The sequence below is a fragment of the Scleropages formosus genome, chromosome 5 (assembly GCF_900964775.1).
Source record: "Scleropages formosus chromosome 5, fSclFor1.1, whole genome shotgun sequence".
Classification (NCBI taxonomy): domain Eukaryota; kingdom Metazoa; phylum Chordata; class Actinopteri; order Osteoglossiformes; family Osteoglossidae; genus Scleropages; species Scleropages formosus.
Window position 1 is genome coordinate 16054805 of NC_041810.1, and position 27741 is coordinate 16082545.

Consider the following 27741-nt stretch of genomic DNA (forward strand, 5'->3'; position numbering starts at 1 on the left):
CTGTGCGGGCAAAACAGAAATACATTTAATGGTACAACGGCAGAGCCTCTTTTAGGGTTCAAAAGTGTATTTTTTTAAATTCCTGAATGCAAGTGCTTTGTGTTCAACCCCCATAAAATGTTGTTTAACTGCTGAACATTGCACATGTCACCTCTTTTCATGTGGAAGCAGTTTCACGTCAAATCTGTGCTCACCTGAACGGCTCCCATACAGGTGGGAAATAACAAATTTTAAATATGTGAAACTGGCTAAGTATTACATCAATTTCGATATATATTCCAATGATTCATTTTATTATTTGTTACTCTGTAAATAAATTTTAAATATACTCTTTATTGTATCCATTGCCTGTTTTCAAAAAAAAAAAAAAACACATATATTCAATAATATATTTTGAAATATTTTGTTTACCCTTACAGGCTCCCTTGGTCTTGCTTCTGTTATTACTTATTCTACTTGTTGCATGTCTCTATATTCTTTTTGTGCTTGAGTGTATATTAGGTGCGCCGAGATAACTTTGCCCGTACAAACATACATTGAGTTCAGCCGAATATTTAAAAATTTTCTCGTGCTACCATGATTAGGAATCTTTTCCTATGAAAAACCAGCACATTTCAGAGCAGATCACCAAGTGAGCAACCTGCATATTGTGTGTAACCTTCTGTGGCTCGGGAAACAAAGCGAAAAAGAGGGGGCAGATCGAGCGCCTGCCGCCGCCTGCGCGTTTTCTCCGTGTTTGCCAGCAGACAGATGCGTGTGGGAGGTCAGCCGTCCGGGGTGCAGCGGGATTTCCACGCGAAGACGTCAGTCTGTCCTGCACTTTGGCCATCTGTCCAAGAAACACGGGGTGTGTGCTCCCGGGATGAGTGGCGGCCTACTGAACTGGAGGAGGAGGAGACTGAGGACATCTGTTCTGCCCATTCATCGGCAGCGCCCGTTGCCAAGCGAAAGCACACGGGGCGACCGAGGTCCCGCCAGCTCGAGCGACGTGCGTGTTCCAGTAGCGCGCTGCAGTCCACAGCGTGCGGTGCGCAGTCACACCATAGAGATGCAGCTTGTCTTATTACCAGGACAAAAGCATCTGGACTGACAGGGCAAGAGTTCCCACAGACCACACCGCAGGCCACCTGGGTGATGTGCGCAACCCCCTTGAGCCCCAGTGCACTTAGTCTTGTTCTGTGCTCTGTCTCTGTGTCACAACTGTCACTCCCAACAAACAAACCCTGTGTTCCGCTCACACGTCCTCTTCTCCAAACGTGTAAATGCAGCACGAAGACGTTTACAGCTACCGTAAGAATGTTTATGCGTTTTGCTCCCGCCTCAGTGGAAACAGCAATTATATATCCAGTCTAGGCTAAGTGGGAAGGTTAATACAGCACAAAAAAATGATACCTCCAAAGTTTCCCTTTTGGAGAGGCCTGGGAGGGCAGTGGGCCCTTCTGTAAGGATATAGGAATGGTCAATAAGCAGTTTGCATTTTTCTTTTATGCGTTCATCGCAGAATCTTCCAGTGGACTTATTTTCTTGTCAGTTATGTGTAACTGTGGTCCAGGTGGCTTGTGTTGTACAGGTCTCTTAGAACAACCACTTTTTAGATTGAAACTATCTGCTCCCTGAAAAACCTGCAGCTGCCTACAGTGCTCCTAGAAATAACACTGCAGTCATAATGATAATAATGAAAATAATGGGATACTCTGATTACTAATGATTTCCATTTAAAGCCAGTCTGATGGTCTGGTCTAGACTCCTTAAGGCCATTCATTTTTTAATTTTCTTTCATGCTTCAGTCAGCGCCTTTATTTAATTAAAACAAAAGGCATAACAGCATGCAATAGGTTATCCGTCTGTTACTGAAGGGTTGTCTTGCGACTCGACAAGTATTAGATTTATAGTTATGCCACGTAAAATGACGTTATTAACAGGCTGCCATTGATAGTGGATAGTGTCATCTTTTTCCCCCTTCTTCCAGAAAATCTATAATTTGCCTGTACTGCGCTAATTTAGATTAAACGAGGCCTGCAGATGTCTCCTCGTGGAATCACGCCTCCGAAACCATCAGTGGACCGGGTTCCTCACTGGATTACCTGTGTTTGAGCAGAAGATTGACACTAAACCAGCAATCTCATCATCATCACTAACTTGTATTATTTTCCCGTGCGCCGGGAGCGCGAAAAGAGGGACTTTTGGCGCCGATCGAGTCCCGAGCGCCACTCTTGTGTATTTCACAGGAACAGGGCGAGATTAAGGGTCTTTTCCCGCAGTTCCGTTCGGTATTATTCTCTATAATTGGCTGCAGTGCAAACAGTCGCTGTTAACAGTTGATGAAAATGAGTCCAGTAACGCGTTTACTCTGTGGGTGATGCGTCTGTGGAAGTGAATGAGACCATGGATGAATGGATGGATGAATCATGAATGCAGCAAAAAAAAAAAAAAAAGCGCCTTCCAGAAAATCATAACTCAACCCATAACTCTACATTTCTTCTCATTTATAAAAATTAGCCGAAACACAGAGGGGTTCAATTTTGATTTACGGGACGTTATGTAAATACTATAAAATACTATGAAAGGGCCACACGGCAAGCTTCCTACTGAACATAATTAATTTAATCGTACAGAATTGGGAATCTTTCTCTTAGTTATTCTGTACAGTTTCCTGTATCACGGTCAGTCCAACAATAAAACCAGCAAGTGGAAAAAATAAATACACAGTTAACCTTATTAACGCTTCGAATCTGACCGGCAAGCGTGTAACGCTAACGATAATTTCATATTTAAAATGACACATGATACATTTGTGGGATCTATTATTATTATTATTATTATTATTATTATTATTCCGAGGGAAAGGTAAAGGCCTACCTACATCATCATGTCTCAATTCACACAGATTCTGAATTTATCCCTTTCATCGCGAACGAACCACTATGATTCAGTATGATCTCAGGTTATTAAAAATTATTCACCTAAGTATCCTTCTCGGCTCCTGAACTTACTCTCCAGCCACGTGAGGAACTTATACAGAAACGTGGTTTTCCTGCAGTCCATCGATCAAATATGAAGTAGAAGTAAACAGCTCTTTCAATTCGCCAAAAATAAATGTACTATTCATTTGACTTGCTCTAATACTAGTGATGCTGTGTAGTTTAAACATGTACTTCAAGAGAGGACGTAGTTTGTGTGCTTGGCTTCCAGTTTATGAAGACATTAAAGTGCTGCAGTGTGTGTAACAGTGTTACTGTCTTACCTTAATGAGGCGCGCGCGCTGAAGCAGGAGTGTGTGCGGAGCGTGGAGAGCGTCTCTTTTCCAGTCTGAACACACTGCTCTTTTATTCACCCCGGTGTTTATTAGGATGTGTATTGAGTGGCAGACTTGTTTGCTCGAAGGAAAGGCCTTCCTTTTGTCGGCCATTCTCTCTCTGCAGACCAGGGTGCGACCCCCCCCCCCCCCCTCCCCGCCGTTTAAAAAGGATCAAGAGTTCAGCTTCTCAGCGTGAAGTTTGCCCGAGTGCAGCCTTACGCGTGTTCTGCTGTAAAGGTTACCCACAAATAACCCAACTGCTAAGTATAAATCGAAGAGAAAGGTCCTAAATATAAATAAATATAAGGGTTCCAAGTGAGGAGCTGAGATTCGCACCGCGGCGCAGTTCATGCGGACCCTCGTCTCTCCCCGGCGCGGTTATTAGCGAAGGGACCCCCCACGCCGCGCGCATTCTAATCAAATTCTTCATTACTGGGGTAAATTAATACCCTAGATCGGTGCAGCAAAATCAGTAACTTGAAGAGGTATGAAATTGTTCACACTTACTTACCGAAAAAAGTGGCAAAGACAGCTGAGGATGTCGGACGGCGGGCGGTGTCCGCGCATGAGAATGAGTCGCACATACTGTACATGTACAGTTCCGTCGCTTCCTCAGTTCCACTGCACTTTTAAAAGCCATTTAAAAATTGCCGGTCGGGGAGGTGAAGTGTTTGCAGTGGACGATGCCCATGTCTGGGGGATGGTTTCCTCCGGATTCGAGTGTCTCCAGTCCCCGATGGAAGAGTCAGAGCGACGCACCGCCTCCCGCTTCCCGGACCGAATACCTTCCATTGTTTCGTGCGGCAACTCCTTCACTTTTAGTTTTACATTCCAGCTATTGCTTTCTCATAAATAACTAGTATGAAGGTATAAATACGGGGTTAGTGTTCTTATGCACTTCCTGCGCCGAATCCGAAACCAGAACTGGACAGTAATCTGTTGTTTTTACTGAATTTTTGCAACCATTAAAAAAAAAAAGTTAACCTTTCGCCTTAACTTTGAAACTGGAACTGATTTATCGGGTCTGATTAGATGGTTTACATTAAATACTTCCATTAATAAAAGTAAAGTTAATCTTTTAACCGAAATCCCAGAAAAGAATTGAATTAATTAAAATTGGGATTATTTACATTCAGATCATTCAGATGCGAGTGATTAGGCGCTTTATCTTTTAAACTCGAGGCTAATTCGGTGGTTAGATTTATTCTGGACGTTTTTAAATAAGATCTATGGCAAAACATGCCACGACTGGCCTGTCACAACTGTTACAACGCGATATATATTTTTTCTTTCTTTCTCTGTCTCTCTCTCTTCCCCGCGATGTTTTTGTTGGCTGAATGTATTTAATTACGAGAGCAAACAGTTTTCACGCGGACGCAGAGTCACGTTTACTCTGCCCGATGCCAAATTAGAAGCACTTATTAGGATAATGAGCACAATGATCTTAACAAGGAAATTAATTGTTGGAATGTTCTTGCACTGATGTGTTATTTTTCCTCCCCACAAATTCACCTTCTCTAGTTGTGGGAGGTTTTTTTTTTTTATTGTTTTCCTGCACATTTACAATTCATCTTTTGTGTATTCCCACCTTATTTCAAGCGTCGGTGATCAGACGTAGCCAACTAAGATAAGCCCATGTGTGTATCAGACTGGGACAGCCCCCCCCCCCCGCCCCCCCACACACACACACATACACACACACACACAATGTGTATTGGGTCCAGAAAAGCCATCAGTGTAATCGAGAAATGTCACCTGTTTCTTTTAAACGAACTACATAAAGCGCCCGTATAATAAACCACAGAAACCTTCATTCAAACGTGCAAAATATTTTTGAACAATATATTTACTTCCATTAAATAAAACACAATATTTTATTATTTTTTTTTGTTGTTGTTGAAAATCGAAACAAAATTCCGTACCAAATAGTATACACAAAGCAAATTCTATTTAATTTCGCTGGAACATTTGATGCGTTTTAATAATCAAGGTTTCCTACTCTAAAACCGATATTCACACAGACATATAATAATAAATTTATAATATGTTAGAAACACACAGTTGGTGCGTGTAGTATATACATTCCCTTTTTTTTGCAAGCAAAAACATTACGTTTTTTTTTCTTTTTTCCACATGCTTTGTTAAACTGAACCTTGGAAACACTGAGGAGCAAAGAGCATTCGTTTCTTTCTTTTCTTTTTTTTTTTGTATAAAATGAAGATGACATTTCCATATTTACAGCATTTCAGTCTATTAGTGTCCATACTCGGGAACTTCAAAATAACGTTATAAAATAAAAAATATCCAGTCGAAGTGGGCACTCACTGGCGAAGCACAAAAATACTTATGGAGTGAATGTCTAGTACTCGTAGGTTCCACCTTTCAGTTGAATATGTTCCATGATTTTCGCTCGAAAATCCATCTCGGGGTTACAGCTCGTTTTCAGTGGTTTTAGTCGTTCTAGTGCCATTTCATAAGGAGAGACGAAAAGATCTGTAGTCTCTGTGGGGTCTCGTGCCTGCGGAGCGGCTCTTGTGGGGGGTCCCGGGTTACACTGGCCTGTCCACCGCGTACTGGCACGCGCTCAGGTTCGAGGCCGGGTTCTGCACGCTGGCGTATCCGAAACTCGAGTGCTGCTTGGCTTTCAGTCTCAGGCTGGCCAGACTGGAATTGCAAGTGTCCCTGTACACGTAGGGGGGAGTCGGGGGGGCGTAGGGGCAGGCCGGCGTGGGCACCCCCGAGTTCAGCGACGGGTTGCTCAGGTTGTTCAAGTTATTGAGGCCGTTGAGGCTCGAACCCGGCACTCCGGTCACCGCCGAGGGCACCATGCTGGACGACATGCTCATGGAGGAGATGGAGTTGGGCGGGGAGAACATGGCCTGGGAGGACAGCGGGTTTACGTTCATGGAGTTGAAGAAGGGGAAGCTCTTGGTGGAGAGCGAGGCCGACGTGAGCCCCTTGGCCGCCCAGTTGTTGTACGTGTAGCTCGGGTACATGTCGTCGTAGGGCTGCATGAGTCCGTTGAACTGGGGGCCGAAGCCGTTCTTGCACAGCTCGGCCTGCTGGTTCCTCTCCCTCTTCCTCCACTTCGCCCGGCGGTTCTTGAACCACACCTGCGGCACAAGACGGCGCATTAATTTCGCGCACACCGCTGCGTCGGCGCATAGCGCTTTAAAAATTCCGTGCGCGCGCAAAGCCGCAGTGAAATGACTTAAAAAACAAAAAAAAAAAAAAAAAAAGAAAAAATGGGGATGCTGAGTGTAAACACCTCCTCCTGTCAAAATGTGAACTGGAGAAGCGGTTAAAAAAATATGGCCCGGCGCTTGAAGAATCGGGCGTTATAGTGCATCATTAATCGGATTAAAATTAATTTGAACGATGTGCCGGATCGCACACTGCTCTCCGTGTCCCACCCGTTTTCTTAGTCTGCAAGATGTAAATAGGTGTCTGAGACCACGTCCACCCCACCGAACAATGTCAATGTGCAGCAGTCCAATACACATACGCCATGGGCCACTTGGTCACCCGTCTCCAGATGTGTATTCTAATGCAGCCACGGAATCTGATGTCCATTCCGTCTCAACATCCGTCTTTGTCGCTATGTTCACTCAAGGGGTCGCGAACCTAATCATAACCATATAGTCTACCCGCGTATTAAAATGTATGGTTTAAATTACCAACCCTTTTGCGCTATTTATTTACCGCCTCTCTATTCTTCAGCCATTTGTAAAAATCATGCTGTCATTTTTTTTTCTTTCTGCAGAAAACTAACAGTGGAATAAGCGTTTATATTAAATAGCATTGAGCACGTTCATGTCGTAAATTCCGTTTAAAAAAAACACCCAGTAGGTAATTATTAACTTATTTCCCGTGCGCGTGCTCAAGTGCTTTATAATCATTGTTATCTTTTTTTGTATTATATGCATTTAAAACCACAAGTTACCCCAGGTGTCTGATCGGAAGCTCCACCGTGATCACCACAATATGACGGAAAACAGAATGTTAGGAAAAAAAAAATATATATGGTCATGCTGTTTTATGTAATTTTATTTCGTTTGTCGCGCTCACCCTGACTCTGGCTTCCGTGAGGTTGGTCCACACGGCGATCTCCTCCCTCGTGGACATGTCCGGGTAGCGGTTCCTCTGGAACGTGGCCTCGAGCTCCTGGAGCTGCTGGCTCGTGAAGTGAGTCCTCTGGCGCCGCTGCCTCTTCTTCTTGGACGGGTCGTCTGAGGGATCCTCGTTCTTGCTCTGCGTCTTTTCCTTCTCTGCGGGGATCAACACACTTTGTTTGTCATCGTCGCGTGTCAGGAAAACGGCAGGAACGTTCAGTTGTGTTTCTTGAAAAGCGAAATGCGTGAAATTGCACAAATATCCCTTGTAAAAAATCGCTCGCGTTGAAAACATTTAACATAACATCCGAAAAAACATCTATTTCAGTATTTTACACGGAAACTGCCCCTAAGCAGAAGGGTGAACCAGACACTACATGTCAGTAGCAGCATGTGAGTTAAGTCATTAAACTGTACTTAAATTATAAAACAGAAATTAAAGACAAGCGCGTAAGCTTTGGTTTGTACTGAAATGTGATGTTACCCTTGGTATGGTACTAATACTTTGTACCAGTAGTATCGACGTCTGCATTGGTAACAATGTCTCACGACCGAAGCATTTGGACAAAGTCCGAACGCGTTTAAAAAAAAAAAAAAAAAAAAAAAAAGAAAAAAAAAAACACCAGAATAATCCAGTTATTAAGTATGTATCGAAATAAAATATCCAACTTAGCGTAAACAGCCATCAACACACACTTGTTCATCGATGCCACGATGCAAGAAGTATTTGCACGCACAGAAGCGGTTACTAAGTGAACGCGCCGGAGGACATGATCATCATCTATTGTTACAGAGCGCACGGATCCGCGTGTACGGCGGTAGAGGCGCGTGTTTCTACCGGGCTTACCTAGTACAGACTCTGGGCTGGAGGTGTCCGAGACCGTGTGCACCTCCAGCCGGTGTTTGGAGTCTGCAGACCGCTGCAAGGGCTGCAGACCAGAAGCCATGGCCAGAGCCGTGTGCTGAGACGAGATGAGTTTATTCCCGACAAGATGGGGGTCCAAATTCAATGAGTCCTTCATAGAGTTCATCGATAACAAGACGAAAGGCTTTGGTTTTAGCAGATTAAGTTCCGCAGCTCGAGCGAAATCTTCCGACTGGGACGAAAGCGGAGGATCTGGTGATCGGGATTTGCGCGGCGCGGCTTCTTCAATAAATAATTTTCACAACTCTGCTTAAACGTGTTAGGACGCCTTAAATCAAAGCCCTAGCAAGCGCTATCAGTATCAGGGAAAGAAAAAAAAAAGAAGAAGATTTCTAGAGGAATCTGAAGCGAATCATATCCCGGTTAACACTGCTAGTGGCTGTGAGTATCGGAGTGACAGGGACAGGTAGGTGATATTATATCCAAATGCGCACACCCCAGAACGCTCGCTCCTCATCTCAGCTGTTCCCTCATCCCTGTTTGTCCAACTGAGCCACTTTTCTAGGCCTTGACGTCACTAAGCCCCGCCCACTCCCTGACAGGCTGTCACACTCGCACATGACGGCTTTCCCGGCCAACGGGAGCCGCGCAGCTTGGAGCGAAAGCGGAGAGGGCCGCCAATTGGCGTCTGCGGGGTAGCTGCTTATGCGGCCCCAGAATAAAATCCACCCCCCCCCACCCCTCCCCCGGGCCTGGGTGTAGGACAGGAATCTGTGGTTGAAGCACGCCGAACTAGAGCCTCACAGTGTCCATTAAAGAAGGTCCTGTTACAGAGTGCGGCTCCAAAATGCCCACTGTCATGTATGGCAGCACAGCTGGAACAATGACACCCCCATTACTGCGGTCTGGTTAATCAGCTCCTCAGCGCAGCTCCTCAGCGCTGCTCCCCGAACCAAACGGCAAAGACAATGACGCGCCAGTGTGAAGAACACCGACTGTCACGCTTCGAGTTGGCAAAAGCGCCTATTGGAATACCTTTACTATACTGACATCACTCCACTGTATTTTAAAAAAAAAAAGACCAGTGTATCGTTGAAATATTAGGAGAATGATATACACACATAAAAAAAAAAAAACAATAAAACCAAATGTATAATCCATTAATTACATAGTTAACTACTAGACGAAAAAAAAAAGCAAAGCCAGTTGTAATTCTTCGTTTATTATATATAACATTTTCGAAGGTAAATGAAGAATTAGAACTAACTGGCTTAGCATTTTTTTCGTCTAAATACAGTGGAGTGATGTCAGTATCTATATATATATATATATATATATATGTATGTATTGTATATACTCACACACGCACGCACAGTTTGCGACTTATATACCGCACGAATTGACCTTGGTTAGGACTAAGACAGGTAATGTACAAAATGTTCATATTACAAATCGGACAGTATCACAGCGTAACACTTGCCCTCTTCCTATGATCCTTTTGCAAGAAAAGAATACATGAAGTAAAAATGTAATAAATTTGGATTGGTGATTTCGGCGTATTAATTTATTCGGGACCTACTAGTTATCTGGTGTTTAAATTAAGTATTTCATCCCTTCTTGTTGGCAGGGAATCCATCGCTCCGACCCCACAGAGTTTTCCAAGGAGCCAGCGCTCTTACATTTCTAGTGCTTTTTAATCTGATAAGACCCTCATTTGCTTAAGTCTTTTTAAACTGGGGGTTTAGTGGAGTTTTCGCAGTTTTTCGAATGAATTTACCTTAATTCCCCCAAGATAATAAAATGTAAAGTAAATATTTCCTTTGCAACCACGCAGGAATGGAGATGTAAAATGCTTATGCATTCTTCCGATAGTTTTTTTTTTTTTTCACCCTCATTTTTGAATAGCCCATATCTTGCACAGAGGGTTAGTGTAAATAAAACAGAGGTGTTTCCTTCATAATAGCCTGGCTTCTGCTCTGCTAACATTTTGACAGGAAGACAAATGTCTCAGTTTTGCCACAACAGCCAGCAGAGCCGCGCAAGTCAGACGTGACCAAAGTATCTGAACACACAAGTTGACTGGTGACGTTCAAACATTTTCATTTCTCCTCACCTGCCTTCATATCGACCCGTGAAACACTTCTACACCGCTCTACCGTCTCTTTTTAATTTCCATTTAGGGATAAAGACACATCAAACTTTGCCATTCAGTGGCAGAACTTCGCAATTTAACGGATTTCATTGAGACAGAAGCAACAATTGCGGAATATGTATGTTCTTTTTAAAATGTTAGGAAGAATGCGCAGCGCACTGTGTAAATGTTGCCCCGGTGTGTAATAAGAGGACTGATTCACGGGGCCTTGCTGTGCTCGTTAAGAAAGTGTAAAGTGCGAAATATTGAGCCCTCACTCCATCACATGGCCTGTCCTCACGTTATTGCACTAATCCCCCGAAAACCCTTCATATACACACCTCATTTGCATTCTTGCACACAGAGGTGGGAGACCTGTCAAAATCTGGCTGCTCAGGTCTTTTACAGTGAAGTAACAGTATGAAAGAAGTCTTTACTAGTTTCTTTAAAAAAAAAAATCAAAGTCAACTTCTTATTCATATACAGTAGTTTATATAGCGCTTATAGACTATCCTTGTTATTATAGAGCTACTGCTTGTACTGAATAAAAAAATCTACAACAAAATGAACTAATTCTAATTGCAGAAATATGTACATTAAAGTTTTAATTTCTTAAAAATAAAAAAATAGTAACATTTCGTAATTCTCTCTATACGCCATAACCTGTTCGATTAATCGACATTCCCGTTTGTTTCTTAGTTTCTGTGATTCTTGTGATTTTGCATTTTTATCATTCTTATTATAGGTTTTAGTTACCAAATGACGTGATTAGTTAGAATACAATTCCCTGCAACGTGTATATACCTGCTGGCTACACTTTTTACCCCAAAACGATGTAAAATCGAATACATTAATCAAAAGTCAAAAGTCTGAATTACCATAATGAATAGGGGTGCAGAATTCGTTTTTTTAAAGCATATATGTGTCCTTTAAGAGTCGAGGAATAATTAAAATGCGTGCAATAAAATATTATTCCTGCAAAGAATATATTTCAGAAAAAAAAGTATTATTCCAGAAATCTTCATTATTTCAGAAACCTTCATTATACCATAAACTTGAAAATCCACTTGACGTGGTACGGATACCGGCAATTCGGGCGAAAAAATTATGAAAATAATGTTATTAATCCGTAATAATTATTTTGTATCTCCTCGGCTACTTATTGTTGGACAACGTTGGACAACCTCGCTCATTTAATAATTACACAGGTAACTTGTTTATATGAACACAAATGGTGATTTCCATTCTAGAAATTAATTTTAAGTGTTGTCCGACAATCATTGGAACCTGTTATGCTTGAATGATTCCGAAGTTTGGAATGTAATAGTAGATTTAGACTGGATTATTGCTCTTGTCTTTATTTCTTACTTTTAGCGTGCTATCTCTCCTTTTTACGGATTACCGCGCGCGCTGTGCTACGGAGGGCCCTTAATTACCCATTCAGTCAATATTAGGGAGACGACAAAGCTTTTTACATAGGATTAAGAAGACATCACATTCTTCCATTAGTATATTCCTCCTCACGAATAAGCTTTCATTATACATTTAGTTTTCCCTGGAGTCAACCTAACAACTGCTGCATAAATTAAAGGGATGGAAAACTGAGCAAAAAAAAAAAAGATCACCAATAAAGAAATGGTCTGAATGTCTTTGTGTTCTAGTGTTCACTTCACGTCAAAGTGGCGCGCATGGATAATAATAATAATAATAATAATAATAATAATAATAATAATCCTCTAAGAAAATGCACCCAAAGTTCTCAATCTTATACCAATGTGGAACTAAAGCACCGAATGCAGTATAAAAGATGCTGAATCTGTTGGGAATCAGAGCTGTTTAATATGCTACCTGTTCACCTACACTACAATATGCCATGGCGCGTCAGTTATAGTATACATTACATCGTTTCCTTTACTTTTTTTATTCCTTTACTCGTTCGTGGCTGTCATATTCATACTGTCCTTGCAGAGCGCCAATAGAGGAAATGTCGGGGAGGGCGTAGTTCTGTATTAATGGAAGAAATAATAATAATAATAATAATAATAATAATAATAATAATAACACAGTATCCAGATTACTCTGTAGTTTTGGTCCCTTATCACAAGCAGACAATTTAATAGCAATTACAGTGCAAATGCTGTCACGAACTGTATCATTATGAGAGCGTCCTCTTCATACCCTTGTGCTTTTTTTTTGTAATATCGCGAACTAAACACACCTCAACCGCGCAGAGTGTCGCACAGCGATGGACAGACCTGTCCTCCCAGGAGATTCCCTGCACCTCTCTGCCTCTGCCGCCAGGGACCGCTCTAACACAACTTTACATCTGCCCAAGTTCCTCTCCAACCTCAGCCGAGAAGGAAGACCAAAAAAAGATGACACACATTTCCTTCCGTTTTCCTTGAGTAATAAAATAAAAATAAAAAATAAAAAATAAAAAATAAAATAAAAGAAAAATAAAATAAAATGTTCCGCTTCAATTCGAAGCAAAAGTGCAGTTATTGCGGCACATACTCACCCAGCTGGGCACATGTGGACGCAAGTTTGCGGCAGTGGGAGTCCATTATGGTGTCTCTACTTCAGCCTCTGAAAAACATTTCTGATATTACTAAACATTATTGTATCATATCATAATATAATATATACATTCCTGGGCACGACATCAGTCGTCTATCGCAGAGAAGTAATAATAATTTTAAAAATAGTAAGAACGATGGGAATTTTAAAAAAAGAGGAAAAAAAAACAATTTTAAATAAATATGTAGACACTGGTGTTCTAAATAAATAAATAAATAAATAAAAAGTGTGCAGGACACGCTGCCTCCGCGCTGTACGTGCGGTAAAAAGGGGCAGCAGTTTAGTGATTCTACAGTAAAATCACGGGATTAGTTTCTGATTGAGATGTCTGTCGGTGGGATATTACAAAATTCATTATCACAGCTCTATACTAACTCGATATGAAGTAACACAGATGGGATTTTATTAGTCCAGGCTTCCCTTGTTTGCTTATGATAATTTAAGTTAGAAATTTGCATGCAATCATGCTGTTAATCGTTTTTCCTCATTATTATTATTTTTTTTTTAAATTTGTGGATCCGCGCCGAACTGCGCTCTGCTTCAGCTACATCTCTGTTATATTTCACTGAAATTAGGTATTATAGCTGATGTTTTACATGGCAGGTACCTGGATAGTACCTATATGATTAACACTGAGACGAACAAAACCGCTGCATCTTCCCTGTTGCTGCGCGAAATTAATTCTGAATGTGGCTCACAGTGTTGGTCCTTTTCATAGCTTGGAAAAACAGAAAAAATTTCCAAAACAGAAATGCTGCTCAGTTCAAATATGACTTAAACGGTGTAAAACCCAACAATGTACTGAAAAGTAAAATAGCCCGCGTATTATTTCAGTGTAAATGTTCAGTTTCTTCACTGTGTACATAATGTTAACGTGTAAAACACTCTCTGCTTTTAGTAAAATTATTTGTAATAATATTATATTTTTGACGAGCAACATCATTTACATAGTCAGTAACTTCCCAATTGTTAGTTCTGCTGAGGTATCTGCGATATAAGTATCTTAAAATTATATTCTACTTCTGAGTTGTGAAATGTCTGTAAAGATGTATAATAATAATAATAATAATAATAATAATAATAAGAAGAAGAAGAAGAAGAAGAAGAAGCCTGGGTGTACTATTATAAATATTACATACATGTACACATATATAATTATCAGTTTGTTGCTATCATACTTTTACATTTTCTCATGACAAGATACAGAAAATGTAAATACAATGAGGTTTACGTCTCTATATATTTTCAGTTTCATTTATATTCTTAGACAATTATTTACAAATTGTAAACGTGTTACTCAGATGAACATTTAACTGTAATTCCTGGTTACATTATTATTATTTTTTACTGTAAATGTTCTTAACATATGTACCTGGAATTCAGTACTTTTCACACGACTGCAGTTTATTATTGTCAACATTACACTCAGAAAACAATGTAGGCCAACTAATTGTTTAAATTATCTTTTTGAAAATTTCACACTATGTTAGGTATATAATATAAACAAAATGTTAAGTAAAACTGCATTAAAATATATATATATATATTTTTTTTTTTTTTCTTGTAAAGACTTATCTGGCTGTATCTGGTTATGGTGAAATTGGCACAACTGGTACTACTTGTACCACTATTACTTGTACTACTAGTACAACTACTACTACTTATTTTAATTATTCTTTTTCTATTACTACTGCTGCCGTTACTAAAATTACTTTGATCATCTAAGTTTCATTTTAGTGCATTCTCTCGAAGCGTATAAGATGTAATAATCATGAAACCTTGTGGAAGACTACATGGCAACACCAATTAGCGGACTGGTACCGCAAAGTCGCACTCTTACATTGGTAAGGACACATCATCACCATCATCATCATCATCATCATCATCACAGTCCAACTGCAAGAAGAGCCGTGCTAACAGGTCCCCGCTGGGAGCTGCTCAGAGAGAGGAGACTCGGACCAGAGTCCCGCAGCCCCGGCCGAAAGGGAGCAAAACCCCGCCGCCGCACTGAGTCACACGTCGAACCCGACGCTCCGGGACTCACCGGCACTGCGGTTCCCTCCCTCCCTTTCTTTGGCTTTATTCCCGCTGCTTTCGGAACAAATCCAACCGGACAGCGAGCGAAGCCCACCGCGCTTGGGTCCGATCCGGAGGCGTTCAGATCATAGCCAGTATGAGTATCAGGAACTTGTCCCTCCCTCTCGTGTCGCGGCTCGATGTCGATGTCGATGTCGCGGCGTCTCGGCTCTCGGCGGATCTTCTCTCCGACGCGACTCGGCTCTCCTGTCGTGCGCTAATTCGGCCAGTAAACAGCGGGGACGGAGCGGCCGCCGCTCAGCGCTCAGCACTCAGTGACCCTGTCCCATCCCGCCGAGTGTGTCGCGCGCGCGCCCCGCATGTTTTGGGCAACTTTTTTGCTCGCGAACACACTCGAGAGTGGCGCACTTTTCCCCTCCTGCCCCGAGCCGATCGCGTGGGAGGGTGTTTTACAGTGGGTGTGTTTGTGTGTTTGTGTGTACGCGCGCGCGCGCGCTCAAGTGTGCGTCCCGCGTCCCGTGTAGGTGAGAGGTTTCCTAACTTGGCAAAAACACTGGGGGGTGTTGCGGGGAGGGGGGGGGGGTGCTATGTACAAGTGAAGGGGAAAAGCCGAGGAAGAGAAATTCTTAGCATTCTACCCTCCAAAATTTCGCTGAAGCTTTTTCAGAAACACTGCATGAAAACAGACATAATGTAATTAACAACATGAAACAGCAACAGCAATGATGCTAATAACAGAGGAGGCTAAGAAATTCAATGACATTTTCATTTATAGCTTTTTAATTCCACAACCAGTGTTTGCTTAACCTGTACACGCGTGTGATATCATACACAAATTAAAGTAAATATTCCCTTAAAACGCATTAAAGTACCAAGTCCAAGTGTTCAATCAACTTTCGATACACATATTGGTAAACTGGCGAAAAAGTTTATTTTTTCACAGTTTCAATGTACACCTCTATTACAAACATAGGTGCATCCCTACATACATACTACAGTTAATATATGCAGTTTATATGAATACAAATAACATAAGGTGAATGTCAAAGCGACTGTATTTGTTTCTGTATTGTTACAGTTGCATTTATGTATTTTTGCGCTGCATTTATTGCGCACTTTACGTTTGCGTGTTGTCGGATACACTTGAGCAGGGCTGTGTTTGTGGCCCGTTTCTGCCCACTGTGCAAATGAAGTGAGCAGCAGCAGCAGCGCGGATGCAAATTGCGGGACAAAGAGACGCGGGAGCGCAGGAGATGCGCGCTCATCCTCGCCGGAGTCTGAAGAGAACCAAATGAACCGGGCGCCTCGTCCCGCCTTAATCCCCCTCTCACATTTTCAGTCATACTCCCATTAAGAAGCGAATTAATGCACACATTCACATGGGAATTGTGATTCTGCAGCAGGGAGGGAGCTGTGGGAGCAGCCCTCAAATAATGATAAGAACAACATTTAATATGGCACTAATATATTTGTATATTACTAATATTATTACCACGTTACACGGTTTCATTAGGGCACGTCGCGAGGCACGGATAATTAAGACAGACCGCGTTACAGATGTCAGTTTTGAGTTAGAAATAAACTTTGTACGCTCAATACACGCACGGCGTGAGGGTTGCATTTGGTTGCTGCATTATGCAAAAATCATGTTGAGGAAAATATTTATAAATCGCACGATATTTGTGTTGCGCCATAAAAAAACAAACAAACCAAAAAAAAAAAAAAAAAAACCATTTCTACCCATTTCCTCGACAAGTGCTGGTTCTTTAGCCTAGATTTGCTTACAAGAAATTGCCACTTTTTTAAACAAACACTAAAATACGATTGTTTCCAAGCAACCTCTTCTTCTCTTTAACTAATGCGATTTTTTTTTTTTTTTTTTAACAGAATAATCAATTTGAATCCCCGCATTTACGCAGACTCATTATCATCTGGCTTTCAGAAACCCGCCGTCCCCTGCGACAGATTGGACATGGATATTTCATATGAAGATGCCGTCGGACGATTAAACGCGTACATGAACTGAAATGGATTTAAAAAAAAAAAGAAAAAAAAAATGAAAGGAAAGGAAAAACACCACCTTGTGCGCAGGTGAGTCCCCGGCTCTCACGTCTGTCGGTCACATTGCTGTCCGAGGACGATGAGGATGAGGGTGAGAGGGTGAGAGGGAGGGAAGAGTGGCGGAAGCCCCCTGTTACCCCCACCATACTCACCTGCATCAGGAGGACACAGCGAAGGGCTCCTCTTCCCCTGCGACACGGGTGCGAAGGAATGGCGCGCGCGGAGACGCGCCCCGCGCTCCAGAAGCTGTGCCCGGGGGGCTGCCGGCAGCTCCTTTCTCCTCCTTTCAAGCCCTTATCGATTTTGCTGTTGTCATCTTGTGCGACGCACAAGGACACTTGAAAGAGTGTGTGATGTGCCTCTGATGTGGGGGAAGGAGGTGACCTGTCCGGGCTCTCGCCAAATTCTTCATTTCCACATCAACCGGCGCTCTTCGGCCCGCTCTGCGCTCTCCGCTTATTTAATAATTTCGTTCTTCTGAAAACTTTTCGCTCCGTTTGAACCCACGGATGAGGAAAATAAAAAAAAACAGAAAAAGATCCTTCTGCCAGAGTCGAAAGCAAAACTCGTGTATAAGGAGATAAATGCCGTATACATGAAATATTTTCATCCATACTCCAGTCTCGAAATGATTTGGTGAATCGACCTTTCAAAACTTAAACATGTGTTTTCATTTTTCTGAAATTATCAGAGTTAGAGTACTAACGTGAAGGGAAAGAGAACCTTTTTTCTCCTGCGGTTTTTCGACAAATGTACTACCTTTAAAAACGCTTCAAGCATCTGTTCTTTAAAGTGTTTTTCATAATTTGGGTTTAGAGGACTGGACTGGTCCACAGAAGGCAGGAAGTGCTTGGTACTGCCTACATTTCTCCAGATCATTTTCAGAATTCTTTTCCAGGGTAAAGCACTGAGTTTAGGCACTTTACTGGCCTTCTGAAACATGAGGAACTGGGGAAAATGCCAGTGTGCAGAAACCATGGTCTCCAGTCTGTATGTAGCTGCTTCGGACCTGTGCGCTTCACACGACCGATACTCTTCCAGATGTGCAATGAAACTTCCATGTCCTTCGCATATATTGACACACTTAATGAAAACAACTAAAACAGCATCATTTCTTAGAAACTTAATTGCTAAATTAATTTCCCAGTTCTGTAAATCTCAGATAAGCCATCGATTTGAATGTCTGATCACTTTTGATCAGGCAGAGCACAATATGTCCCGTGTTTTATTTTATTCTCTTTGTCAGTACTTTCATTTGGAGTCTTAGCCTTTTGTCTGTTCAGATGCTACAGTGTCGAATTATTTTCGTTTGTTCTGAAAACACAGGTCATAAGAAAAGAACTGCTGCTTGACTAAAGAATATTTCACCCATAGGCAATAAGACTCAGGGGAAAATACAAGTACTTAATTTATTAGTGTGTTAAGAAGGGGAGATGAGTGGTCCTCTTATGAAATACTTTCTTGGAACTGTATCATTTATTTAAGTTATATGTAGTGCCATGGTGTTATTAATGTTGTGCTGTGACATAAGGTAGTATAGATCTATTTCAGGAACAGTTTATTTTCACTGACATGTAGGATAAATAGTTTGGCATAACAAATTATTTTTCATGCTCCGGTTTCTAGTGATTAAAGTTGAATCCAGCTTTTGGCATAAGGAATCAATTAAATGACAGTTAATTCTGACAAAAAAATTGACACAGAAGAAACTGCAACATTTTTATATTTTCTTCGCGTCATGTTAAAAAAAAGAGGCAAAAGTCCAACTAGACATGGCGTTGTGCATATTTTTTACAGCCTTAGCCATAAGCCATCGAAAAGAAAAAACATACTCAAACTCAGCAAGATCCACATCATTGTTCCTGAAATGTCTACCTTAATGACCTATGTTTACCATGGGCCTTTTCTGTTGAGAGCGAAGGTTTCTCAGACACATAGCACTCTCAACTTTTACATCACTTACAGACCACATGAAGTTTTTTTTTTTTTTTTTGCCTAATGTCGTCTCTGGCCTCCTTACCATGGTCATGTAATGAAATTTGGAGTTGGATTTGTATTTCCGAAGCCACAAATCTTTAAACAAATCAGTTTATGTACTGCTAATATGTTATACAGAAAGCAATGGTTTGGAATAAGACTTTATTGTGGGTGTAACGGTTTTAACGTTACTACTTCACTTTAATGGAGTTCTGTGTGTGTGTGTGTGTTGGGGGGGGGGGGGGGTCAAGAGGAGAGAAAAAGAGCATCTCTGCATTGGCAGCTTCAAAAGATCTCTAATTACTCCCATGAAAGGTTTCTCTGTATGTTTCTGTTTGCCAAGCAGAATTACATGTCATGCTAATGAGGGAAACCTTTGCAAATGAACCAGTTGCTCATCTTGAGCTGGGTCCTACCAATGGCCTGGATGTAGAACAGATTTCCTATCCGTGTGCTATGAAATAAAGAGCAAAACAGAGTGACTTTCTTAGTTCAGCCCACGCACTGTGGTTGGAGTTTAATGGAGTGAACATGACATCATCTGGTTCCGTGTATTGACTTCTGTCTTTTCCTTCCAGAACCACAGTGCCAATATTGTATGTATTTAAAGAGACATCAGCAGTTCATTTAGCCTTTTTAAATAATTGCCCTTCCATTCAGTTCTCCAGCCTATAAACCATGGTTTTCACGTAAGCTTTTTTTTCCCCTTGATGTAGGACATATTTCGTATATGTAATGCGTCTTCGCAGAGAATCATTTATAAAAACGTATTTAAAAATTTGTCCATTGTAAGAAAAGTCTTGAATTTGGCAAAAGCTTTATGTCTTTAACATTTTTCTGAAGTTTTTCCTAACATTGTAAGGCTTTTTACAGTGGCAAATATTGTAACAAGTCTGCATTATTAAATCTAATAATAAGAATTTAATTAAAGTGGTTAAAATTTTGATGTCTTGCCATTCAATGGTAATATTGCTATGGTAATGGGGTGCCTTGCGACGGACTGGTCTCCCGTCCTGGGTGTGTCCCCTCCCCCTCTAGCCTTTCGCCCTGTGTTGCCTGGTTAGGCTTCGGCTCCCCGCGACCCCGTACGGGACAAGCGGTTCAGACAATGTGTGTGTGTGTGTAATAGAATTAATGTTTCTAGGAAAAAAAAGTTAGATGCAATTGGTTTAATAGAGTAAAGAAAAAACACGTTCATGTTATTTTAAAAACTCCTTGATCTTAATCATAAATGCAAAGGGGCTAATAAATTGCTCCAGCAGTCACTGATCAATGGCATGAAAGATCAATATGCAGCTGCCACTAACATGCCGAAGGGGAAATCATCCAAGAATGTAACTGGTGTAATAAAATGACCATGATGCATCTCCCGTCAATAACATGTAAAGCAGATGTGCTCCATCCCAAGTCCCCGGCTGCCCTGCTCAGGTGGAGCGGCGTGTGCAATTGGGGGCAGCTTAGCGTTAATTGGTCCACTGCGCCGACAGCAAGACACGGGAGATCTTGAACTTCTGTCGACCAGGAGACCCGGCTCAGCTAAAATTAGGCATTGTTCCCTGATTCCATTTCATCTGCTGTCTTGCCTGTGTGTGTTGAACTATCCTCGAATTTGTAATTAAAGCATGTCTTCCTCAGATGGAGCGAAATGCTCATTTTATTTTGAATAGGCGCAACACTTTTGATGCCGCAATGCAGATTTTTTCATAAATAATAAATGCGGTAACGATGCTGTACGGATTAATTCTTGTGCTACAGTAATTTCTGGATCTTTTTCAGTGTGTCATAGAGTTGTTGTGTGGCAAACACTGTTTTTGCTCTTTTTTTCTCCAGTGTATGGTGGGTAGGGAGGCCTTTTGATCGGAGCTCCACCCTCCTTGTTAGAAGTGTTTGACTATGGTCACTGTTTGAGAAGACAGCGGAGGGAAGGGTACAGTTTGAGTACAGTAGTGTGAGCGGAAGGTAAAAACAACGTGAGAATGCCACGCAGCCATTTGGCCTGTCTTCAGTGGACTAAAAAGGAGCTAATCCCTGAGTGAGGAATCGGCGGCGGGGCCCGTCTAATCCAGTCCCTGTGTGAAACTGTTGACATTTGTGCTTTTTTTCTTCCTTATGTGACTGGGCCTGTTTTGTGCTAGATTAGCTACAAATCTCCCATGCAGCACATTCGGCATGCTACTAGTACTTTAACTTCATTAATAATGGATGAAGGGAATGTAATCCGCGAGCGAGCGAGAGAGAACGAGTGCGAGCGAGAAGGGTACGCGAGACACGAAACACTTATTTCGGAACTGATGATCCAGAATGAACGATGGAAATGGCTGAATTCACTCAATTTCTCACAAACTCGCAATTTATTGTGTAAATAATGGAAATGCAGGGTTCAGCAGGGTGGAGACTGGTTTATTCTAAGTGGCACTGGACGGAGAGGGACGATATTTCAGAACACATTTTTTTTACAAAAAGCACCCGCACTCACATTTCTAGGAAAAGTGCCCCCAGCCCGCAAAAAGTATCCTTCATCCTTCCTCCTCACATTACTCAACCACAGGTGTCTTTAAATCTCAACCACAAAGGCTGTATCCCAATCTAAAGAGCAGATTCTATGCTATAACTTTAGAAACAACCCATAACACATTCATGTCAAATTAGTCAAAATAACTTGTAAGACATGAATGCTCTTACAATACTGTAGTTCTCGTGTCTGATAGTTTTAAAAAAAAAAAAAAAAAAGAGTGCTTAGAATTTAAAACATATATTAAGGGAGGATGAAAGGCATCCTGGGAGTTTTCAGAAAGCTTTTCCTGCTGTACACCATTAAGGATGTTTAACCGAGATTCCCATTACGATCACTTACCGGGAGACACACGCACACACACCGACACGGAGAGAGTGGAGAGTAACGTGTGGATGGTGATGTAAAGAGTATTCGTGGTATATGGGCTTCTGGACCTTTCTACCATGCAGCTAATGGTTGGGTGGACTTGTTGCAACCTGTACTTCAAGCATACGTAATTTTAATTGTTCAAACTGTGTTTTTGTTTCGTGCTTTCTACAGACTGATGTGATCGACTCCAGTGAGGATCATGGAGGACTGCGGCTGGTGCTGTCTGCACAGTGGCCTTCTTCCAGCAAGTCTCCTGAGCAGCTGCCCCCCAGCCCCGGCCCTACAAGGCCCTTTGTGCTACTCGCTCGTGCCGGCTGGACGGCAGCCGGGAGAGACTCCCTGACAATGAATCGAGCGTCTAATCCTGCTGAGATTCTGCATCCACCACCTTTCCTAATGATGTCACATTCTGCCCTAGTGGAATAATTCAAGAAAAAAAAAAGGAATGGCAAGAACGTGCTTTGATCTTTTCTTAAACCTTTTCCCAGAGGAATGGCTATCTAAAGATTTAAGTCACTCCCATTATAAGATCTGATGTGTTCTAACATACTTCTTTTGCTTTTTCCTTTATTAAAATCATTTATTTTTTTCTTGTGCAAAAAAAAAAAAGAATTTAAGTTTGGAAGACTGTAAATTTTAATTGATGGAAAAAAAATATTTTGGTTATGGATTTTCAGGGATAAAAGAATTCAGACACCTGCATAATCTCTATTGAAATGAGATCACGGTGTAATTGAGTCTGGGATGAATGTTGACGCTTTCTTTTCATTTATCCCCCACTACAACTACACAGGAATGGACATTTTTTTTTTTTTTCAGAAATTTTGACAAAAAGAGCACTCCTGTCTACATTTTCTTTCTTTCTTTCTTTCTTTCTTTCTTTCTTTCTTTCTTTCTTTCTTTTTCTGTTTAATCTTGATGTCACTTTCTGCTTCCCTGTGCCCTGAGTCAATAGTTTTTTTTTTCTTTTCTAATCTTGCTAAAGGCATTTCACAGAATTCACTGAATTTGTCCAAGTATTTGAGATTTGCAGCCCAAATCTGGCGTTGTTTACACTGCAGTTTACCGATGGGCACAACTGACAAAGAGCTCAGTTACTTTTATTTACTCTGTGACCCTCTGTGGAAGCTGATCCAGCATAACCAGTAGAAAATAAAAAATTAGAAATTTGGACACATTAAGAGCATTTTTAAAATGTGAAAAAGTGTGAAAAAGTATAATATGGATCATTATATATCTTTAGAAGGACGTGTGGATAGTCAGAAGTAGTGGAGAGTTGTCAGTTGATTTGTATACAGTGGGCACATTTTTATGTAATTCAGCTGTACTTCATACTGAAGTTCTTTTTTAAAATAAGGATAAGAAAAGATAATAAATGAATACATTGTGGGAGTCGCTTGAGTTAAATGCAAGGTCACATAAATCATCAGTGACAATCTGTAATGATGATAGTGGTTTCTGGTTGGTGCAATGGCGCTCTTACAAATACCGAAATGCCTTTCTGGTTCATAAACAGCTCTCCCGGCTAGCAACACAGCTGTTTTTTCGACTCGATATATTTTGGAAAACCTAAAAACAATGTAATTTTGAATGACTAAAACTGCAAATACAATATCAACATTACTGCCAAACTTTCCCTTGTTTAGATCAGTGTTGATAGCAAGAATTTGCAGTGTGCTCGGAAAAGGTTTTGGGTTAAGATCTAAACCAACAAGCCCATTTGGTAATTTAATTTATTTTTGAGATTTTTATAGGCAAATACAGAAGAAAAAAAATGTATATAACATATTTTCACAATGACAGGTTGATGAGTTTGTGTATTATTTACAAAATGTGAAGGTCTGTAGTCTTCAATAGCTGCTATTTGTGAGCACTGACAGTGCCAGAAGAGAAAGAAAGGCATACTGGGAGTTCCTCAAGAGCATTTTCTGCTGGAGTTTATTGATTGTGTGCTTCTCATTACACCCCACTGTCTTTATTAAAAAAAAAAAAAAAAGTCTGCCTCTTCTATTAAAGCAAGAATCAGATTTTTTCCTTCCACTTCAGTCTGCTGCTTCTTTTAAATATACATTATTCCATGTTATACTACATATATATTTCTGCTGAGCTTTTATTTAGGTTCAAACCACATGTCTCTATTAAAACTTCACTTTATATGGCACAGATGATACGCCTGAGTGCGCACAGGTCTTGCAAGTTTATTTTGTGTTTTAAATTCAATTCCCCCAGGGGGCCGCCATCAAGGCAGAAACAACATGGGGAGCCTGCAACTGGAGCGAGCAAAGGTAGCATAGATCAAGCCCGCCGCGGATCATTTTTAAAGCTTCCATAAATACCAGAAACAGAGAAGTTTTTCTTGGCACACCAGGAAGCCTGTGAACTGCAGAAAATGTCGGTGGTGATCTCAGAGCTGTCCACTTTGAACGCTGTTTCTATCTAATGCTGACCTGCATCTGCAATCGAGTTTGTCGTCCACGGCAACGTCAGAGCTGTGAAATTTTAACATGTTAATGGTAAGTGCTCAGATAAATAGCTTACACTATTTCAAAACGGAGGCGGAATTCACATGACTGCATAAAAACGTAGATTATCACAAACTCTACACAGCTGGCATCCAAAGCCAAAGAATATAGTGTGGAGTCTGTGAAGATGACAATGGTATCAAAAAGACAAACATGCATGATGAAATGAAAATATATGGTGAAGCATTATAGATGAGGTTCAGTGAGTTTAATACTTAAAGTTATTTTTGTAGTGTTTTAGCAATGTGGCATTTTCACAAAACTAGAAAAGACTTGGCAAGGACCTGTTACTGGGGATAGCTGTAGGACAGAAGTGCATTGACTGTTAACCCAGTTGATTTTGGCTCCGCCCCTGGTGGGATATTCTCACTTTACAGTAGGGAACAACCTTCATGCCAAGTGATGTTCTTAGCAGCCTCACTACCTCTCTATCATCCAGTTATCATGCCCACACAGGTCAAGAGGGGGGAGAAAAGTCCCCGCTGCTTTATTTAGCTTGAAATCATCGACAATGCTTTGGTTAGTAATAGGCATAATAAATACCTAACAGACAGGTGTGATTTGTTGAGTGCCACATAGTCACAAATAAATGTGTAATAGGTCATGCTTAAGTGTTATCATGATTTATATGAATGGCCCAGGCATGCCTCGTAAATATTGCCTAAAATAATGCCCCAAGCTCTCATTTGACAGACACCTTTCCCACCGCTCAGGCAGTAACTGTGATACTGGAGAATCAAAGAACATCACCAAAGTTTCCAAAGCTATCACCTCCGTGTCTTTTTCTGTTTAGGACACACAGAACAGTACCGGCCTCTTTTATTGTCCTGTCAACCCCATACTTCCATGACAGATGTGACATCTCAGTCACTTTCGAGGATCGTAAAATAGAACCGGGTCTACTACACTAAGTATGTGTCCCTCCCAGTAAATTCCTGTCCTCAGCGCTTATGAAAAACATGGAAAAACATGTCCATCTTTGTGTGGTTTCCATTATAAATCGATCCATTACACAACGCAACAAAATTTTTCAAAGTTCTTACTTATGTCAATTTTTGCGATGATCGTGATTATTTAAAGTTTATTTAAAGTTTACTGATTACAAAAATACCACTAGTTTTTCTACAGTGTCAGTTTTAGTTTGGTACTTCACAGCCATTGGAAGATTCTAGAAGGCACCAGGCCATTGTAGAAAGCATCAGATCCTAAAGGGTACTGGAATATTTAATGCTTGAGATCTGGTGCCAAAATTTGCCAAAATTAGCTCATTTCAAGAATGTGTAATATTATTTTTCCAAAAACTGACATATAGCACAAACCAACACCAAAAGTATTCTTAATCTAAGAAAATGGTCACGCTGGTCTGGATCCTACATAACAAGACTTGATTAAATTAGTTTATGCTTAATAATAAGTTGAATTAAGATGTTATTGCAAATGAAACATTCAGTGCAGCCAAAGTGTCGACAGTGGTCCTGACGGACGGTGCATATTAGCGTGGCGTGTGGCTGAGCCGCACTGTGCGGCCGTGTGTTAGCTAGGGCCACATGCATCTACGCACATTCCACCCAGCTAATGTTACAGTTAATCGCACCGCCGTGTCATGGACAGCTCCTAACTGTGAGGAAACGCTCAGCTCAGCTCAGCTCAGCTCACTCTCAAATCCCACATTGCTGAGAGATGTAATTAAAAGTGTTAAGTCCTGTTTTGGGACGGCTTGCTGTGAGCACTGCATCCCTGAGCCAAATTGTGAAGCATATTATTTAATATCACATCACAGGCTCTTTTCTAAATTCTTCCCAATCCAAAAAGTGATAGTATCAGAAAGACCGCTCGGCTAATTGTTTTCACCGAAAAACTTCTTCCGCGTTCATTTTTCAATCGAGAAGAACTAAAATTAGAATTCAGAGCAAATTCAGATAATTTGTGTTAGATTTTTGGTACGTTTCGTGCACGGAAGAACTCAATCCACTTACAAGGTTTCACTCACTCTCATTCTCTCTCAGGCACGGTTCTATATCTGATAAATACAACCGAGAGGCGGGGAATATTTTTACGTATTTGCAGAAAAGCCGGCAATTGGGCCCTTCTTGACAGATCACCTTTCATTTGGATGACTCAGCATGAGTCATGGAAAGAACCTTTTATCTTGACAGAGCTATCTGAGGTGTACGATAAGCAATATGAAAGACTTGTTTTTCGGTGGAATGAGAGAGTTTATTAAAGGGATCGCGGAGTTACTGAGTCATAGGCCGCCTCCAGTGTTTACCTTTGGGGAAACTCGAGTTTGTAAACCCAAGGACTGACTTTAGCTGGAAATTACAGCTGCAAAAGTGGACGGGCTCTTTGCTTTCGAGCTGAAATTTCATCCAGTTTTCATCAGAAAATTACAGGAGAGCTATTTGCAGCTAGCAGAAAATGCATTTCTACTATTACTTCGTGGTTCCTATCCCTGCTTAGCCACATGGTGGTAGATACAGAACGCAGCTTCATTACACTAAGCTCATGAGGAGAATCTTCAGTTCTACACAGAAGGATCTCATTTGTCACCGGTGGCTTTGATTGTCTGTTGTCATCATCATTCATCTTGACAAACTCTAAGTGACTGGAGTTGCAGAGCTGTAGCGCAGGACAGTGGCTATGTGGACCAAACTACTACTGGACAACGGTCCTTCCTCTCCCCTTAGCGATAATATTAGAGGCGATGGAACACCAGGATGCCATCGCACAGATGATGGGCAAGCAGCTCAGTGCTGCCTGCTCAAACTGTAACTGGTATAGTTCTGGAGTGTGCTCAGGGGTTGGCGGAAGTCCAAGACCCCCTACTTAGGGTGTTTGGGGGATGGCTGTGATTTAAATCCCACTGTGTCAGTACGTGCCAATATTGGCAGTCCGGACTCCCACATAAAATTCACACAATCCGCTCCGTTCTTTGTCTGTGAGGTACTCCGCAAACCATTAATATTGCAGCGAAAGAAGGATGTCCTAAATAGATTCATTTTGCTGATGCTTTTCATCATACATGGTAATTTGCTCAGTTATACAGCTGGGTTTTTACTGGACCCATTTTGGGTAAGTACCTTGCACAAGGGTACTACAGCAAGAGGTACGACACGAAGCTGGACCCTCTGAGTCCAGAGACAAAGGATCTAACTGCCACACCACATGAATGTCAATGGACCAAGTACCACTTGACCATCTACCAAGGAACACTTAACAACTAGTTAGTGTAAAACTCAAACAATGGAACATATACTGCGTGTTAAAGTTCTACAAT

General features: G+C 41.3%; 1 protein-coding gene across 7 annotated transcripts in view; it reads right to left on the reverse strand.

Annotated features, from left to right (window-relative positions):
* Positions 1–5366: 5366 nt before the first annotated feature.
* The window catches only part of pitx2 (paired-like homeodomain 2), a 51398-nt gene continuing 29023 nt past the window's right edge, over positions 5367–27741 (reverse strand). For 3 of the 7 annotated variants that reach the window (XM_018759537.2, XM_018759536.2, XM_018759538.2), the window contains 3 exons: positions 12925–12992; positions 7367–7566; positions 5367–6411 (listed from right to left, as the gene is read on the reverse strand). In XM_018759537.2, the coding sequence (XP_018615053.1) occupies positions 5848–6411; positions 7367–7566; positions 12925–12970 (810 nt within the window). In that variant the 5' untranslated portion in view covers positions 12971–12992 and the 3' untranslated portion in view covers positions 5367–5847. Of the gene's footprint in view, positions 6412–7366; positions 7567–8257; positions 8637–12924; positions 13067–15027; positions 15441–17233; positions 17276–27741 lie in introns of those variants that run through there. The other 4 variants (XM_018759539.2, XM_018759535.2, XM_029251672.1 and 1 more) reach the window with 4 other exon arrangements.